The sequence below is a fragment of the Conger conger genome, chromosome 12 (genome assembly GCF_963514075.1).
Source record: "Conger conger chromosome 12, fConCon1.1, whole genome shotgun sequence".
NCBI classification, from domain to species: Eukaryota; Metazoa; Chordata; class Actinopteri; order Anguilliformes; family Congridae; genus Conger; species Conger conger.
Genome location: NC_083771.1, coordinates 15583008 through 15600609, shown reverse-complemented (window position 1 = coordinate 15600609; position 17602 = coordinate 15583008). Strand labels below are relative to the sequence as shown.

The 17602-nt window shown below is 43.0% G+C and overlaps 3 protein-coding genes across 5 annotated transcripts; 2 read left to right on the top strand and 1 right to left on the bottom strand.

The window, feature by feature from the left end:
* The first annotated feature begins 3600 nt into the window (after positions 1 to 3600).
* wdr45 (WD repeat domain 45) lies at positions 3601 to 9010 on the top strand. Of its 2 annotated transcripts, XM_061263214.1 has the most exons (12): positions 3613 to 3757; positions 3882 to 3942; positions 4024 to 4145; positions 4475 to 4549; positions 4662 to 4766; positions 4953 to 5058; positions 5339 to 5433; positions 5682 to 5761; positions 7004 to 7212; positions 8007 to 8108; positions 8271 to 8416; positions 8659 to 9010. In XM_061263214.1, the coding sequence occupies exons 3-12, from the start codon at positions 4097 to 4099 to the stop codon at positions 8766 to 8768; spliced, it is 1077 nt and encodes a 358-aa protein (XP_061119198.1). In that variant the 5' UTR covers positions 3613 to 3757; positions 3882 to 3942; positions 4024 to 4096; the 3' UTR covers positions 8769 to 9010. The 2 variants fall into 2 exon arrangements, with proteins under 2 accessions (XP_061119197.1, XP_061119198.1); XM_061263213.1 differs by lacking the exon at positions 3882 to 3942 and having other exon boundaries at positions 3601 to 3757.
* A 304-nt stretch (positions 9011 to 9314) lies between these two features.
* Positions 9315 to 14944, top strand: zgc:100918 (Ras-related protein rab7-like). Of its 2 annotated transcripts, none has more exons than XM_061263104.1 (6): positions 9315 to 9509; positions 10144 to 10211; positions 10747 to 10873; positions 11217 to 11435; positions 12643 to 12771; positions 13230 to 14944. In XM_061263104.1, exons 2-6 carry the CDS (start codon positions 10159 to 10161, stop codon positions 13317 to 13319), a joined length of 618 nt encoding a protein of 205 aa, XP_061119088.1. In that variant the 5' UTR covers positions 9315 to 9509; positions 10144 to 10158; the 3' UTR covers positions 13320 to 14944. The 2 variants fall into 2 exon arrangements, with proteins under 2 accessions (XP_061119088.1, XP_061119089.1); XM_061263105.1 differs by lacking the exon at positions 9315 to 9509 and adding an exon at positions 9853 to 9986.
* A 258-nt stretch (positions 14945 to 15202) lies between these two features.
* On the bottom strand, positions 15203 to 16539 carry LOC133142115 (EKC/KEOPS complex subunit Lage3). The gene is made up of 3 exons (XM_061263106.1): positions 16448 to 16539; positions 16055 to 16183; positions 15203 to 15748 (listed from the first exon to the last, which is right to left on the bottom strand). The coding sequence occupies exons 1-3, from the start codon at positions 16486 to 16488 to the stop codon at positions 15634 to 15636; spliced, it is 285 nt and encodes a 94-aa protein (XP_061119090.1). The 5' UTR covers positions 16489 to 16539; the 3' UTR covers positions 15203 to 15633.
* Positions 16540 to 17602: the final 1063 nt, after the last annotated feature.

Below are 17602 nucleotides of genomic sequence, written 5' to 3'. Positions count from 1 at the left end.
CTCAGCATCTGCCCCCCTCTCTCTGTCTGGGCCCTGGTTCTTCCTGTTGACTGTGGGAAAGGAAGGGGGTTGGAGTGGGGGCGGTTCCTGGCTGTCCCTCTCTCTCTGGGTCTGGGGGGAAGTGCAGTGCTGGTCCCCCACTACCCCTCTATGATGTAAGCCTCTGGCAAGGAAGCAGGGGACGGCCTAGGATATTCTATCCACCGAATGTTTGTTTATGGAAAGAAGGGTGTTGTCTGCAGATAGACCTGCAACAAGAGATTGTAAGGGGCTTTCCTTGCTCTTATTTTGAGGGCTTATTTAATTTCAGGGAACCAGATTTCAGCAAACATGGGGCCCTTTCCCCCAAGAGTTGGTTAGCCTGCTTTATTTGATCATTGACTCAAGACAAAAGTAGATGCTTATGTCTGGCTATCTTTAATGGCAAAAGAAAACATGAGAAAAATAACTGAACCTGAAAAACTTTGTGGCCACTTGACTAGTGAGTCCAGTATAGATGCAGAAGGTGCAAGGTTCAGATTACAAATGTGAAACTGATGTGGTATTCTTCAGCACAGCAAATAATCATCATGATAGAATTATTTCACAGCATGTTTTTAGAGTATTAAACATTTTAAATCAAATTTGGTAAATAAAAGAAGTAATTAGTACTATAAGAGGTTTGATATTAAGTAGTTTCGGTGAATATGTTTGAATGGACCTAAATAATTCATTGTGCATTAATGATACTATGTGATGCATGAGAGGAGGCACAAGGATATATCCTTGGGAGGGTCATTAACATGTGATCAGTATTAGAGGCTACCAAAAGTGCAGTGATGTTCTGAGTGTGATTATTAAATGCAGTCCCGCTGTATGGCTGTTCCAGACTGCAGCATGGCAGAGGAAGAGCTGCTGCTCCATGATTTCAGCAATATTCCCAAGACACTGCAATCAAAGAACAATCACGGGGGAACAATGGAGTCTGACCACACCCGGCAGTACCTCCTAAATTTAAACCAGAAGAGGACATTTATCATGGCCCGTAAACAATTCCCAGAACTGAGAGAAGTCTCTGGACATTACATTAATGGCATTTGGCAGATGCTCTTATCCAGAGCGACGTACAACAAAGCGCATACCCATAACCAGGGATAAAAGACCTGAAAGACCCTACAGGGACATACAATTTCAACTGCTACCTGCACAATAAAGATAAGGATAAAGATAGGACCAGGGCCTATTTGTTTTGTTTTTTTTGTTTTTTAAACAAACAAACAAACAATCAAACAAACAAACAACGCAAAAGTATGACCAAACCCCTTAACTAGCCAAACACTGCTTACCTAACCAAACTAAAAATACTAGTAAATCACAGAAAGACAACAATTAAGGTTCACAGGGAGGTAGGGAGGGACGGGGAGAGGTGCTGCTTGAAGAGGTGCGTCTTCAATTTGCGCTTGAAGGTGGGAAGAAATTCTACAGTTCTGACCTCAATGGGGAGTTTGTTCTACCACCGTGGAGCCAGAACAGACAGTAGTCGTGAGCTTGAGGTGGAAGTTCGGAGAGGGGGAGGTGCCAAGCGGCCTGTGGAGGCTGAACAAAGAGGTCTGGCAGGGGTGTAGGGTCTGATGATTTTTTGTAGGTAAGCTGGGGAAGACTCCTTAACTGCTTGGAAGGCTAGCACCAGCATTTAGAATTTAATGTGAGCCATGACAGGTAGCCAGTGGAGGGAAGTAAGCAGGGGGGTGACATGTGAGTATTTGGGAAGGTTGAAGACCAGACGAGCTGCTGCATTCTGGATAAGTTGGAGGGGTCTGATGGCGGACGCTGGGAGGCCAGCCAAGAGGGAATTGCAGTAGTCCAGGCGGGACAGAACCATCGCTTGGACCAGGAGCTGGGTCGAGTAGGGGGTGAAAAAGGGGCGGATTCTCCGTATGTTGTATAGGAAGAATCTGCATGACCGGGTCACCGCCGCAATGTTCTCGGAGAGGGACAGTCTGCTGTCTATCACCACACCGAGGTTCCTTGCACAGGCGTAAGTGTGGTATCCCTGAGGGAAATGGAGAGATCCAGATGGGGAGAGGTAATAGCAGGGATGAATATCATTTCAGTCTTACCTGGGCCTAGGACTGAGTCCTGGGGAACTTCTGTGGCAAGGGGCCGAGGTGTCGATACCGTACCAGCCCAGGCAACCTGGAAGGAGCAACCAGAGAGGTAGGACTCAATCCAGGCTGCTCGTGCGGCATGGAGTGATTCACTGATGGAGAGGAGTGCGGTCTCTGTCGAGTGGCCCGATCTGAAGCCAGACTGATGGGGGTCTAGCAGGTTGTTGTTAGAAAAGAAAGAAGAAAGTTGACTAGAAGCGGCTCGTTCTATGGTTTTAGATAGAAAAAGAGATACTGGGCGGTAGTTCTGGATGATGGAGGGATCCAGAGTAGGCTTTTTTAGTAGCGGGGTGATGTGGGCCCTCTTGGAGGATGCTGGAAAACAGCCAGAAGACAGGGAGGAGTTAACAAGGGAGGTGACAAATGGGAGAATGTCAGGTGTGATAGTTTGGAGAAGAGAAGAGGGGATAGGGTCAAGGGCACAGGTTGTAGGGCGGTGAGAGAGCAGGAGTTGAGAAACATCAGAGTCTGTAAGGGGGGAGAAAGTGGAAAATGAAGGGATCGGCCTAGAGGGGGGGAAGGGCACAGAGAGGGGGGCAGTGGTTGTAAAGGATCTGCGGATGTCTGTGACCTTCTCATCGAAAAACTCAGCAAAGTCATCAGCAGCGAAGGAGGACTGAGGTGGAGGAGGCAGTGCGCTGAGGAGAGACCTGCATTTCCCACCTGCAATTCCTTTCTCGGAACACATTCCATCAATGTATAAAAAACACCAGTGCTTCCTTTTAAAATAGATAGAGGTGTTGACCAACAATTTGTTTTATTAAACCTTATGTATTAAACCTAAACCTTGCATGTCAATCATCGTGATCTGGGCCATTTTATCATAATTATGTTAAATCAAAAACTTGACTTCAATTCACTGTTGGAAGATTGTCTGATACAGATACAGGGCAGTTTATCCCAAGTAAGAACATACTTAAGAGTATCAAGATAATTTCTAGAAAGAAAGTGAGAAAGTGAAGTGATGTGCATGATTGGATCGTCAGGACCCATTCCAATTGCATACAACACATAATTGTTTTGATAATCCAACAAAAATCTATTTTTAGCGAACCACTCTGAGCATAACATTATGTAATATTAGTAGCTAAACTAACGTTAGACAGTAATATGAATTAGTTAAACTAGATCAGATACGCACTTGGGACTTTTTCCACGCTACAGCATGCGCACTGGGTACCTAAACAGGAAGGGATGAATATGACTGAAAAACATCTTATATCTTCTTCAGTGCAGCTCAGAAAATAAATCGGTCCCAGGAGGGTAATTAGTTCAGGCAGAAGAAATTTTAGAATTTAAAAGTACGTTCCAAAATAATATAATGTCGCCACGGTAAAGTCATAATTCTGAATGGACTTGAATTGGGAATTTAGTTTTTTGGCACTGAAGGTTTGATAGCCTGCAATACCTTCGGTTACCACTGGAGCTTGCGAGCGTTCTCCGCCCCGGATATACGTCAATCTTGGAAGTGACGCAATTTCCAGCAGCAATCACAACAACAACAGAACTCTCCATGTCGTGTTGTTTCGATACAGCGCTTCGCAAAATACCCCCTTCTTAATGTAAAAACGTTCTTTCCCTTCAAGCCCAGATCGTGTTATTTGTTCATGGTAAGAAGCGGCGTTTGTGTTTGTAATAGTTCATAAATGTTGATTCTACTGACGCCAGTAGTTATATGCCAGCTAAGGTAAGATAGTATAATCAAGAAGCTTGCTGGTTTGTGATTGTTTTCAGGTCAGCGACAATTTATGACATGACGGATATTAGGCTGGTTGATACACTGTGGTGACAACCGGTAAATACAGCGCCGTGTATTTTTCGCTCTTAATGTGTCCCTTACAATTCAATTCCGTTTGCTTGTTTCTGCCTTTGCTAGGGCCAGAGTCTACATGCAATTGACCATATTGCACCTTGTTAGCCAGAGGTCTTAGATAATTGGGAAGACAAATATGGCTCAGCAAAGGGGAGTCAACAGTCTACAGTTCAACCAGGACCAGAGTAAGTAGCGACTGTGCATGTGTTGCTTCCTCACTGCCTATATTTAAGATGACATCATTGGTCTTGGTAGAGCTAAATGCGACCAATAACGTATGTGTAAGGTAGATATTGGTTAACAGTTAGTAAGTGTCATATAGTCCTGAATTGTAGCTAATCAAGTATATGAAATCCCAGCGTCCTGTCCATTTGATTGTCTTAACTAAATGTATTCAATGTCATTCAATGTTTAAATGGAACAGAATTGTCTTGTGTTTTTGATTATCCTGAACTTCTGGACAGGAGGGTGGATTTTTTTTATACTGTATTACTTTGTGTGTGTGTTTCTCCAGGTTGTTTCTGCTGTTCCATGGAGACTGGTGTTAGGATTTATAATGTGGAACCCCTGATGGAGAAAGGACATCTGGGTACAGTAGATCCGTGCCTGATCACTGTTAGCATAGCCTGCATGTACTCTTGTCTTGGTATGTGTGTCTGTGTATGTGCACATGTGCATGTGTGCGCTTGTGTGTGTTTCAGATCATGAGCAGGTAGGCAGTGTGGCACACTGTTCAATGTTGCACCGCTCCAACCTCCTGGCTGTTGTGGGAGGAGGCGTGAACCCCAAATTCTCCGAAATCTCTGGTGAGTTTTCTTTACTTTTAATTCTCCTTTTCAGTTATTTCAGTTATTACTTCTATCGGTGTAAATAGTACTACTGTACCCCGACTGTAAATCTGATTGGCTTTCTATCCCTCTGTGAATCTGATTGGCTGGTGATTCCTCTGTGACTCTGTGGGATGTTCTGTGATTGGCTGTCTGTATCTGCAGTGCTGGTCTGGGATGACGCTCGGGAGTCGCGGGACTCCAAGGAGAAGCTGGTCCTGGAGTTCACCTTCACCAAGCCAGTGCTGGCCGTCCACATGAGACACGATAAGTACGTCCATTATACATGCACACATAACTTTACATTAGGAGCTAACACCACTTTACATACAAAAACTTACTTTTGCACAATTGTGTTGTAAGGGACAGTGCTGTAATACATTGTCAGTGGTATTTATGGTAATAAGTGTCATGGCTTACTTAACCCCTGTCCAGGAGTTGGTGGGTGTTTAATAACACTGGTGGTCTGTTGATCTCCCAAAGTCACAAACTCAAAGTCACTTACCTTACTATCCTTTCCTGCCTGTCACCCTGTCATCTTGCACCCAAAGGATAATCATCGTTCTGAAGAACAGGATCTATGTATACAGTTTCCCTGACAACCCTGTAAAGCTGTTTGAGTTTGATACCCGAGACAACCCCAAAGGTACCTGGAAAATATGCTGCACTCTTTCAGTTTCTCACATTGTGCCTCATTGGCGTGACATCATCGTACAGAGGCTTGTAGTGGAAGGTTGTGTGATTTGTTGGTGTGTGCGGGCTATGAGGGTGGGTGGTGGGATATTTTTTGTCTTGTAGGTGTGGTGTGTAGATTTGTTTTTGCTATGATTATTAAAGGATGTCAAAAGTCTCTCCCTCTCTCTCTCTTACTCTCTCTCATGCTCTCACACTCAGGGCTGTGCGATCTGTGTCCCAGTCAGGAGAAACAGCTGCTGGTTTTCCCTGGACACAAGTGTGGCAGCCTGCAGCTTGTGGTGAGTCCCCATACTGAGTACACTGTACTGTACTGTACTGTACTCAGTACTCAGACCAGACATCTCCAGATCCAGATCCACACCAAGGATTGGAACACTGGAAAACAATAACAGGGTTTTTTACAGGGTACTGTATCCTACTATGCAACTTGTTCTTGAAACTTACAAGATATTTTGGATGGCAAGCCATTTTAGCTTTTATTCAACTGGTATTTGATTTTTGTTATCAAGAACTACATTTTTACTTGTTGTAATTCAAGAGCTTTTTCCCCATTCATTTCAGTGGGGCCTTTCATTTTTGATATTAAGAATTTAATTCCTATTAGTTAAAATTTTAATTCTTGATATCAAGAATTGCATTTTAACTTGTTGTAATTGGAAATTTCAATTTTAACTAGCAAACATGTCATTCTTGATATCAAGAGTACTTATTTTCACTATTTAATTCCAGTAAGATACCTTGGTCTTTCTTCATTAAAACCATAAAATAATAGTATATGTAATAGTGTAGCCACCTCTTATGCTGTTACAGAACACTTGTGATTCCTGACCCGTCATTCAGACTTTTAAGTAGGTCTACGTTGCAACTTTCATTATTAAATAATCAGTCTTATCAGTAGATCAATTTCAGTGCATTTAGTTTATGGTAAATTGAGAATGTAGTTGCCACATTACGCCATTAAGTGGCACTATTTATGTTTTCTAAACATAACTAGGACAAGACTTCGATGTAACTCAAGCATATGACCATTATCCACTTCCCCAACATTCTAATTATTTTTGCCTTTCATGACAATTGGTATTTTCCCTTTTAGTGCTTGGCCCTTTGAAAAAGTCACAACGTCACCCCACCTTCATGGACACTTTTAAATTAAGCTCATTAACATTACACCGAGTGGAAACTGAATGTTTGATATCAAGGATTCCAGTTTTAACTCATAAAAATGATATCAAGATTTGAATTATTACTAGTTAAAGGTACAATAGGTAATTTTGGACTTCTAACAGTCAAGAGAGGAATAGCAGCAACAAACAGGTGGCACTGGATCCTCTGAAAGTGGACTAACAACTGCCCTTCATGTGTATCAGACAGGTGTTGGCATGGGGCAGGTGTTAGGATAGGACAGGTGTTGGTATTGGGCAGGTGTTAGGATAGGACAGGTGTTGGTATAGGACAGTTGTTAGGATAGGTGTTGGTATGGGGCAGGTGTTAACAGTGTGTCGGTCTTGCCCTCCCTGAAGGATCTGTCAAATACTAAACCGGGCACATCCTCGGCTCCATTCACCGTCAATGCCCACCAGAGTGAAATCGCCTGCCTGGCACTGAACCAGCCCGGGAGCGTGGTGGCGTCCGCCTCCCGTAAGGGCACCCTCATCCGCTTGTTCGACACCACCACTCGTGACAAACTGGTGGAGCTACGGAGGGGCACTGATCCTGCCACACTGTACTGGTGAGATTGGGAGAGACGGGGCAGGGGGGGTTGGGACACACACACACACATGATGTACTGTTGAAGGAGGACTGAGTGTAGAGCACATGATGTACTGTTGAAGGAGGACTGAGTCTAGAGCATGTAATGTACTGTTGAAAGGGGGACTGAGGGTAGAGCATATGATGTACTGTAGATCAGAGGTCTGCAATGTTGGTCCTGGGGGACTTGTGTGTACGGTATGATGATTTTCGTTCCTATCACAATTGCAATTCCACAATTTTAACAATCTGTTCATTTTAATTAGGTACTTTATTTATTAGTGAAACTTATTTAATCAAGTTAAAGATTGAGATGAGTCAAGGGGCTGTTCATTGGAGAAGGTGTGAACACATGGCCATAAAACATTCATTTGGAATGTAAAAAAAGTGCAATTGATAATGAGCAAAGCCTGCATTGTGTTATGTTTAAGAGCTAGCTATCCATTCACAAAATGGGGGGAAAATAGGAAGTGCAGAACTGATTGGTGTTGGTGGGAAACTGCACATAAAAAGATAAACTCTACATGAACTTTAAATGCAACCTTTCTCTGGCAACTTTTGTCGCTCAGTTGCCTGGTTGCGCTAGTCACTAAGCGGGGGGTAACACTCGTGTTCTCCACTTCTATAAGTCGCTCTGGATAAGAGCATGTGCTCAGTGATTGAAATGTAATGTAAAGAATGCCATCTCTGTCACAGGTACCGAATATGTTGGAGCACTGCAGGGCTCCACACTCACAACACATCTCTCTCTCTCTCTCTCTCTCTGTCTCTCAGCATCAATTTCAGTCATGACTCGTCCTTCCTGTGTGCCTCCAGTGACAAGGGAACTGTGCACATCTTTGCTCTGAAAGACACTAAACTGAACCGCCGCTCTGCGTAAGCCTCAGCCCTCAACTGTGTGTCCGTTGTCCCTCCTCGTAACTGTGCTGATTATTTTTTCCTGTTAACATGTGGCCTGAAAATTAAGATGAGTAAATCCTTCTCCCGCCCACATAATTCTCCCATCTTAAAATAAATCTCTCTCTGCTTCTCTCTCAGCCTGGCTCGTGTCGGGAAGGTGGGGCCTGTGATTGGCCAGTACGTGGACAGCCAGTGGTCCTTGGCTAGTTTCACGGTGCCAGCTGAGTGTGCCTGCATTTGTGCCTTTGGAAAAAACACCTCCAAGAACGTGAACTCTGTCATAGGTAATACTACATCACCTCCCAGTGTCTCAACACGTCAACTCTGTCATAGGTACCACTACACCACCTTCCAGTTTCTTGGCTGTGTCAAAATTAGTTACATTATCTGAAAGTGCAGCCTGTGCAAAAAGACCAGATGTGCATGGGCTAATTATAACTCTTTAATAAATTGAGGTGAAGGAATAGTTTTTGTGTCCTCTGCTCTCCTCTCATCTCTTTTGTGTTTTTTCCTCTGTCGTCCTCAGCTATTTGCGTGGACGGGACATTCCACAAGTATGTGTTCACACCTGATGGAAACTGCAATCGAGAGGCTTTTGATGTGTATCTAGACATCTGTGACGACGATGACTTCTGAGGGCGGGGAGAGGAGGGAGAGTTGGGAGACCTGACCCGTCATTCAGACTTTTAAGTAGTTGGGAGACCGTCTCATTCGCTGAAATGTGTAGATAATAGTGAGAGAGCTGGAATGGATGAGAAACCGAGAGATTAGATGGAAGATGGGATCGTTTGTGTGATGTTGCACACAGGTGATCAGATTCTGTTTGCAATCAGATGTACTTAAACAAGTGTATTGTGTGAATAAAATGTTTTTAAGCACTTGCTGCGTCAGCATCCTGTGTCTTAATCAAAGCAACAAAGAAAAACAATAAAATATTTTTTTGTTTTTAAATATGACATTTTGCTAACTCGCGTAAAATGGTGAAATGTTTATATTGGTTGTTTAGGGGAAAGCGAACTAACTGGAGGAGCACATTACAAAAATGCAAGATTCACGTTATACTTGGCATGTGACGCAAGACCAATTTTGAGCCAAAATGGCGTAAAATCAAGCTAGCGCCGCAGCGTTTCATTTCACGGGATTTTTGCGGAGATGGGGTGGAGTTTCTACTGGTACGTCATCCACTCGTGACCACCGCAGCCATATTGAAGCATATGCACAACAACGGATGTTTCCCTTGACGATTTTTATTTGGATTTTATATAATTTTCCTGTGAAATCAGTAACAGGCTAGTCAGCTATTTGTCAAACGCCACACACGGGGCACAGCATCCCTGTCCGACAATCGAAAGTTTGGAACCGGACGGTTAAAATTGTGTAAGTGTCATATTTTGTTTTTCGGGTTCTCATATTTTACTGCTTGTTTGTAGCTGCCTAGCTAGACTACACTATATGACTTGCTAACTCCCTGACACATTATATTATTTCCAGGATACGTTACGGTGGATCGCGATGGAACACGCGTAATCTTAATTAGACTTTCTCATTTTAACCGGCTAGTGTTTTTTTTTATTAAAAACATGGAGATACCGTTACGACTGATTGTAACTTTGCTGGTTAGCAACAATGTTGGGCTATGTATTGGCGTTCCGACGATGCGTATGAGGTATTTCCTGTGAAAATCACGTCCATTGCTCGCTGCACGTGATTTCTTATTGCAGACTTCACCACCTGAATCGCACCGAGCAATGCTAAATTGCTTGACGTTTCATCTGAACTAACTTAGCTATAGCTAGCAACTAGCTCGTGACGTTGCATAACATCGACTTGTTGACATTAACTTCAAGAATTCGGGTTAGCTAGCGTCACCTTATGCCTGTCTACGATCCAATGTGTTGTGTTTACCGGGGAGTGCTTTTTAAATAATAGCAGCAGTATCCAAGCTTTATCTGGGGCAGCTTTACAGCACGTCAATTAACCAATGTAACAAAATATCCTTCCTCTTTCACAGTTCGGTGAGCCTACTATGGCTTCTCGGAAGAAGGTACTTCTTAAAGTGATTATTTTGGGGGACTCGGGGTGAGTGAAAACCTTATGACAGCACCGTTTAATTTTTAAAGTACGCCTTGCTTAATTAAGCAGTCACACTCTACCACCAGTTATTCCTATTTGACACGTAAATCATTAGCTACTGAAGCCATTCTCATTAACCCGCACTGCTACCTTATGGCAGAGTCTGCGAGTGCCACTGCAATAGTGTAATCTTTCTAGGCAAGCTCCCTAGAAATTGAATTCTTAAAATTTGCCTGATAATTATTCTTACGCATTCATAATATTCCATGGTATTTTATTCATTTTGTCTATAATTTCTCTGTTTAACAGGAATTATGGCTAGAACATAAGATTCAGAGAATTAATACCATTGACACCCGACCTCAGTATGCGTCAGTAAAGTATTGGTTTAGTTGTCATTAAACAAATTAAACAAAGTGGCAAATATCAGTTTCGAATGTGTGGATTTCAAATTCATGTTTTTGAGCTTTTGCTTGCCTCTGTATGTATTTGTATGTTTGTGTGTGATGCACAATTAAACTCTCTCTGTCTCTCTGTCCAGGGTGGGAAAAACCTCCCTGATGAACCAGTATGTCAATAAGAAGTTCAGCAACCAGTACAAAGCCACGATTGGAGCGGACTTTCTCACTAAGGAGGTTATGGTGGACGACCGGCTGGTCACCATGCAGGTCTTTCTGCCATTTCAGCAGGATGGCACTTCCTTTTTTGTGTGCAGTCCTTTATGATGTATCCTGTTTTACTTGCATAGTCCTGTTTTCTAGTTGACTGTATGTTGGTCTGTGTCAGCTGTGTTTCTAGACTTGTTTTGGTGGAGCACAAACCACCACAAAATTATTTTATGATTATTTGGATCAGTGTTCCTCTTATTACAGCTCAGCTGTGCGTGTTGCTGAAAGTGTGATTCTCTTTCTCTGTCCATTGTGTGTGTGTGTGTGTGTGTGGTGTGTATATATGTATGTATGTGTTGTGTGTGTGTGTGTGTGTGTGTGTGTGTGTGTACATCCCTATCAGATCTGGGATACAGCAGGTCAGGAGCGGTTCCAGTCGCTGGGCGTGGCGTTCTACCGCGGGGCAGACTGCTGTGTTCTGGTGTATGACGTGACCGCTCCCAACACCTTCAAGACCCTGGACAGCTGGAGGGATGAGTTCTTGATCCAGGCCAGCCCCCGTGATCCTGACAACTTCCCATTTGTGGTGCTAGGCAACAAGATCGACCTGGAGAACAGGCAGGCAAGTACACACACCAGTTGGCCTGTGCACCGGAGAAAGTGTAGGCAAACAGCTTATTTTACCCACAGGCTCGTTTCGGTCTACTCTTCAATGTTTAGCCATGGGATCTATAAGGCTAATGATACACGATTGCTTGTGAAATTATATCTAAGGCTGTGTTGTAACCATAATGTTGGATGACAGGCATATTGTGAAGTTCCAAGTATTTTTAAGAAAAGTGCAGTTTTTTTTTGTGTGGGTGGGTGTTTCAGTGTGCGTGTGTATGCGTTTGTGTGTGCATTCATGTTAAAATGGCCCCATATTGTGTGCATGTGTATTTGGTGTAATCTAGTTCTGATGGTAAAAAAAACTTTTTCACTGCATTTACAAAAAGGTTTTCAATATCGCCCTTGACATAAAAGGAAAACGCAAGCATGAAGGAACACAAAGCATATTTATTTGAATAAACATGGATCCATGCCATTTTTCTTCACTGCACTCAGGATATGCTCTCTGCCTTTGAGATCTAAAATTGTTTGCATGTGGGGCGATGCCATATGTGCACACGATACTGGCTTATTGGACACAACCACGCAAGCACATTCTTGTCCTGAGTAATTTTGTTTATTAAATTCACCAAAGGTTCTGCGAATACAAAGTCGTATTCCGCTATAAATGTGCCAAAATGAGCTCATGGGCTCAGTGCCTTCAGTCAACTGCTTTTTCCATCATCACAAGCCCATGTTCTTTTTTTTCCTGTTTTATGAATTGGGGGTCCCTGGTTGAACTATTAATAAGGCCAATTATCTCATCTATTAATCCTCTGTTAATCGGTTTAAGTTCTAAAAGAAATACATTGTTTATTATGGGGAGCTAGCTAAACGGCAACGTGCGCCAGTGTTTGAAATGTGTTATGACCTAAGGTAGCCAGCTTCCTATGACTTTTACTCCTGTAGAATGCCAGTAATTCCAATAATCTCCCCATGCACCAGCACTTCTAACCTCCTCCAAAAGCCAGGTCACATACATACCCTAGCCGCTAAAAAACTCAGGGGAGACGTTGAGAATAGTGTCAGTGTATTAAGAGAACAAGTGGCTCATTTCTCTGAGAAATTACTGGACAGCTGTGTTGACGGTGTGATTTCAGCCAGGTGGAGTGAGGCTTTATTTTATTAAGGCCTTTAAAATGTATATGGATCTGGCTTCCATGTGATGTTTTGTTTTTCAGGTGACGGCAAAGCGAGCACAGGCTTGGTGTCAGAGTAAGAATAATATTCCCTACTTTGAGACCAGCGCCAAGGAAGCTATCAATGTAGACCAAGCCTTCCAAACCATCGCCCGCAATGCTCTCAAGCAGGTACACACACACACACATCTTCAAGCAGGTACGCTCACACACTCACACGCCTTCAAGCAGGTACGCTCACACACTCACACACACACTCACACACACCTTCAAGCAGGTACGCTCACACACTCACACACACACTCACACACACCTTCAAGCAGGTACGCTCACACACTCACACACACACTCACACACACCTTCAAGCAGGTATACAAACGCACTTGCTTGGCACGGCAGCTCTCTTGCCTGCCATTCTCTTGTGCATGCACACACACACACTCGCTCTTCCTTTATCTAGAAGATGCATCCCAGCTGACACTGTGTTTCCAGCTGTTGGGATCAAACCACAGCGGAGTCATGATGCCACAAATACTGCTGCTTCTGATCAGGATTGAACTGAGAAAAACGATAATGTCCAGCTGAACTGGGTTCCCTCTCACCCCCTCCCCCCCCCCCCTTGCTTCCAGGAGTCGGAGGTGGAGTCTTACGATTTCCCTGATCAGATCAAACTGAGAGACGACAAGCCAGCCTCCACCAACGACAGCTGCGGCTGCTGAGAACGAGGGAAGCAGGGAGAGACGGAAAAGGGAGAGACAGGGAGAGTATGATGATGGCATGGGAAAGAGAGCGTGCAGGGGGTGGAGGGAGGAGAGGAAGAGGAGTGAGTTTGGATACAGGTGCAGTTTGGCACAGCTCTGCTTTACCTTTTGTTTTGTTTTTTTTTTTATTGTAAATTGCAAGTGAAAAATTACGTTCCCCTATTTTTACTCCCCCAAAGAGAAGAACCGAGTCAAAGCAGAAGGCAGCAGACAGCCTCCTCCTGCAGTGGCAACATTTTTAAACTTCTCCAGAACTGCTTCAGAAACTACCGATAAACCTGTGTGTTCCCTCATAATGTTAGCCCTTGTTTTCGCCGGTCACATTGCCCTTTATTATTAGTTTATATTTGTGTGGTACATGCAGATTATGTCCTGGTTCCACACGGAGCAGGTCTGCCTTCTGTCTTCCCCTTTTCCCTTTTTTGTGCCATATGCGTCGCTGTCACAGCCAGCCCTGTTGCCAAAGTGCTCTGTGCTCTAGTACTACAGTTTTGGCCTCCGTCCGGACCAACCCTGCTGCACCACCCTGTGCTGCCCTAGTGCCCTGTGCTCTAGTAATACAGTTTGAGCCCTCTGCCCCCAAACTAAATACGCGTTCGTTGAGATTACCAGAGAGCTGGGTGGTGGAACAGATAGATGGAGGAATCGCATTTTTCAGCTGCTAAACGGAGGCGAACATTTTGAGCATCTTTGAGCTGTCTGATTGTTGGGATAAAGCTGCTTGTACAGAGAGCTGGAACAGAGTGCAGGCCTAGGCCCCCGTGCAGTAGAGCAGGTGTTATACATACAGCCCTCTTCAGCCTGCTTCTGCTTCCAACATGTGGACCATATACTCTGTAAATGAAAGGGGCAGCCTGTAGCCTAGCAGCTAGAGGTACATGACAGACCCGGAAGGTTGGTGGTTCAAGCCCCGATGTAGCCACTATAAGATCTGCACAGCTGATGGGCCCTTGAGCAAGGCGCTTAAACCCAGGGGGGATTGGCCCCACAGTAAGCAGAGGATAACCACATCGTTCTGCTTTCACCTCATCCAATCTGGAACTTGGGAGACCAAATTCAGTTCTGATGTTTCATAGAGGACTGAAATGACTGCACACAGGGCTCTCTCCCCAAGGCTCTCTGTCCCCTGCCGTTCTGTCTGTTGGCTGTCCATCAGGCTATGCAGGGGATCTTGTGTACACCAAAACACCAAAATGTTGCGAGAGACTCTTAGAGAGGGCTGGCAGAGAAAGTGAGAGAGAGGGCGTGAGAGAGTGGGCAAGCAGGCAGGCTTGACTGCATTACTGAGATGCACACAAACATCCATTCTATCGTTTGCTGAATCTTTTCAGTCTTCGTTTTGCCTTTGTATACTACCATTATTAGTTACTGTATAAATATGTATATTTAAATATAAATATCACAATTTAGAATTTGATATAAACCAAATAAATACCAATAATCAACTCTTAAAAGTAAATTTAAAAAGTTAGAACATAAGTAGAACATTTTGTCTGAATGATCATATTTGTTGTATTAATATATTATATTAATATAATTTCCTTGACAAGATCAAATGAAATAAAAGCTACATATATGACTGATTTGGATGTACTGTGTCTAAGTGTGTTCAGTTGATTTTTTTTGACAGTTCTCTAATTTGGGCATTTTGATTTACACAGAACCTACCCCAAATCTAACCAAATTAATTGCAGTAACAAATAGAGCCTCAAACCATGTGCAACTGTGAGAAGTAATTGTGTTTATCTTGCATTCCTAGATGGATAGAAACCGCCTGTTGTGTATTAAATGTTTTTGCATGCTTTTTTTCTTCTGCAGCACCCAGCCACAATAACAGTAACTTATTCAGTATAAAATATTGTTCTGTATTATATTTACATACCAACAAAAATGACACCCAGTTATTATTCAAAGAAAATTACAAAAAGTGAGTTTAAGAGGTGCCTTCTGTTTAAAGAAGACTGCACAGGTGGGGACAATCAATCAGCCGTTTAGAAAATTCTGGTGCCTCCAGCACTCCTGCGGAAGAGTCAGTCTTCCCAGCAGCCTGTGTGAGACCACTACACTTACTCCACATTCACCTCTCCCCTTTTAAATGTTGGTTGTTCCCTCTTCCTCCTGTTCCATCCTTCTTTTCCCTCACCATCCGTTCGGTTACAGTCAGAGAGGTAGAGCCATGACAAACACGACCCGCAATAATGTAAAGCAGTCCTGTTTGACTTGGCTCTCTGTACTCAGTAAGGGAGTTATGCCCTAGACTGCGGAGAGGATGTTACAGGGTAACTGGGGGGCCAAACTCCTCCATGGTTTCCAAAACGAGGGCCAGGTGATCCAGAAACGACCCAACAGACACACGGAGGATCCGAGCTTCGTCTGCTGTCCACTTCCTGTGACAATCACAGATGGGAAAAGGGTAAATATTGTAGTTACACACACACACATTGCTCGTTTCACCTCCAACCACACCATCCACTCCTTGTCCAACCTGTGATCTCCCAAATGCGTATTATTAAAGTGACAATTATTTTATTAAGTAGCATAAAATGGTGATACAACAGTCCACAGTATTCTAAAACGTGAGTCAAGTTCACGCTTGCAGTCAAAAAACAGAAATACCCTCCTGGATTTTTGAACCTTCGGATAAATTCCTATAACGCAACGGTTAGATATCCCAGAAACAACACGTCACTCACACAGACATAGCGTTGTCTGAAACAGACAGCTCCTTGCTGATTCCGCCTTTGCGTGGCTCACGGTCTGGTAACAGAGACTGCAGCGCAATGTTAGCCTCTCGAGCCGACGGGAACGGGACAAGCAGGGAGCGGATTCGCTGTTAAGGAAGCGAGCACTTTACTAGCTATAGACATTGCCCTACAAATCAAGCAATTATTCAGTACTATCATATTCTCCAGCTCATTTGAGCAAAGTGGCTAGCAAGATTATATATAGTTGGTCAAATGTGTATGATGACAACATAATCAAAATAACTCTAATTCTAATAATAAAATCTAAATAACATTGTTATTTAGCACTCACGCATAATGCACAATTACATAAAATAGACGTGATCACAATAGGAAGGATACAATTCCAGTTTTCCAACACATTCGTTGCAGGGCACCGCCATGTTGATTTCTTCTTTTCGTTTTTGTTGGCGAATTAAACACCTTTTGGTGCATTATCGCCACCTTTCGTTCGGACTGACTCAGTCTAGTTTAGAGAGAGAAGAAAATTACATTGGTCATGGTCACATTCTGGCAGGCCGGCCTTAGATTAAAAAATATATATATATGATACATTTTTCAAGAAACATACAGACAAACATGTTTAGAAACACGAGCGCCCTCCATAATATTTTGATTTGCCTCTGATTTGCCACAATTTTAGATTTGGAATCACAATTAAAGTGGCTAAAGTGCACATTCTCAGATTTTATTAAATGGTATTTTAATACATTTTGGTTTCACCATGTAGAAATGATGACAGTGTTTATACATAGTCCCCCCATATACATAGTCCCCCCATTTCAGGGCACCATAATGTTTGGGACGCATGGTGTTTGTGATGTGTGTTTAATTGCCTCCTTAATGCAGGTACAAGAGCTCTCAGTACCTTGTCTTTCCTCCAGCCTTTCGATCACCTTTGGAAACTATTATTGCTGTTTATCAACATGAAGACCAAAGTTCTGCCAATGAAAGTCAAAGAAGCCATTATGAGACTGACAAACAAGAATGAAACAGTCAGAGACATCGGCCAAACTTTAGGCTTACCAAAATCAACTGTTTGGAACCTGATTAAGAAGAAAAAAAATTGCAAAGGTACTGGCAGGCAAGGAAGACCTCCACAGCCGATGACAGGCAAATACTCTCCATAATAAAGAGAAATCCCCTAACACTGTCCGACAGATCAGAAACACTCAGGTATGGATAATAAAATTAATTCGCAAAAATATGCTTCTATTATAATTATGGAATCCGAGCAATACATTTCTTAACATACAGTCTGAATAAATAATCAGTAACAATTCTACAATTCTAATTTTTCCAGAAAACTTTGGTATATACACTTTTGGTATAAGTGTAGTAGGCTACAATTTCAAGCTCTTTTCACAAAAAGTGCAATTCATATTAATATCTTTCTTATGTTTAATGATATGCTGCTTGATGTTTAATAATAGCGTAGCTTTTTATATGTTTTTGTATGTTTTTCCAGCGAATATAATGGAGAAGTTGATTCCAATA

Excerpts from the sequence above, each read along its gene's own strand:
- LOC133142115 (XM_061263106.1), bottom strand. The coding sequence starts at position 16,488 with ATGGCGGTGCCCTGCAACGAATGTGTTGGAAAACTGGAATT. Across the intron at positions 16,184-16,447 it reads TGTGTTGGAAAACTGGAATT|CTCCCTGCTTGTCCCGTTCC; the intron begins GTATCCTTCCTA and ends ACAGCGAATCCG. Across the intron at positions 15,749-16,054 it reads TCAGACAACGCTATGTCTGT|GAAGTGGACAGCAGACGAAG; the intron begins GTGAGTGACGTG and ends TGATTGTCACAG.
- wdr45 (XM_061263213.1), top strand. The coding sequence starts at position 4,097 with ATGGCTCAGCAAAGGGGAGTCAACAGTCTACAGTTCAACCAGGACCAG. Across the intron at positions 4,146-4,474 it reads ACAGTTCAACCAGGACCAGA|GTTGTTTCTGCTGTTCCATG; the intron begins GTAAGTAGCGAC and ends GTGTTTCTCCAG. Across the intron at positions 5,059-5,338 it reads GTCCACATGAGACACGATAA|GATAATCATCGTTCTGAAGA; the intron begins GTACGTCCATTA and ends TTGCACCCAAAG.
- zgc:100918 (XM_061263104.1), top strand. The coding sequence starts at position 10,159 with ATGGCTTCTCGGAAGAAGGTACTTCTTAAAGTGATTATTTTGGGGGAC. Across the intron at positions 10,212-10,746 it reads ATTATTTTGGGGGACTCGGG|GGTGGGAAAAACCTCCCTGA; the intron begins GTGAGTGAAAAC and ends CTCTCTGTCCAG. Across the intron at positions 11,436-12,642 it reads TCGACCTGGAGAACAGGCAG|GTGACGGCAAAGCGAGCACA; the intron begins GCAAGTACACAC and ends TTTGTTTTTCAG.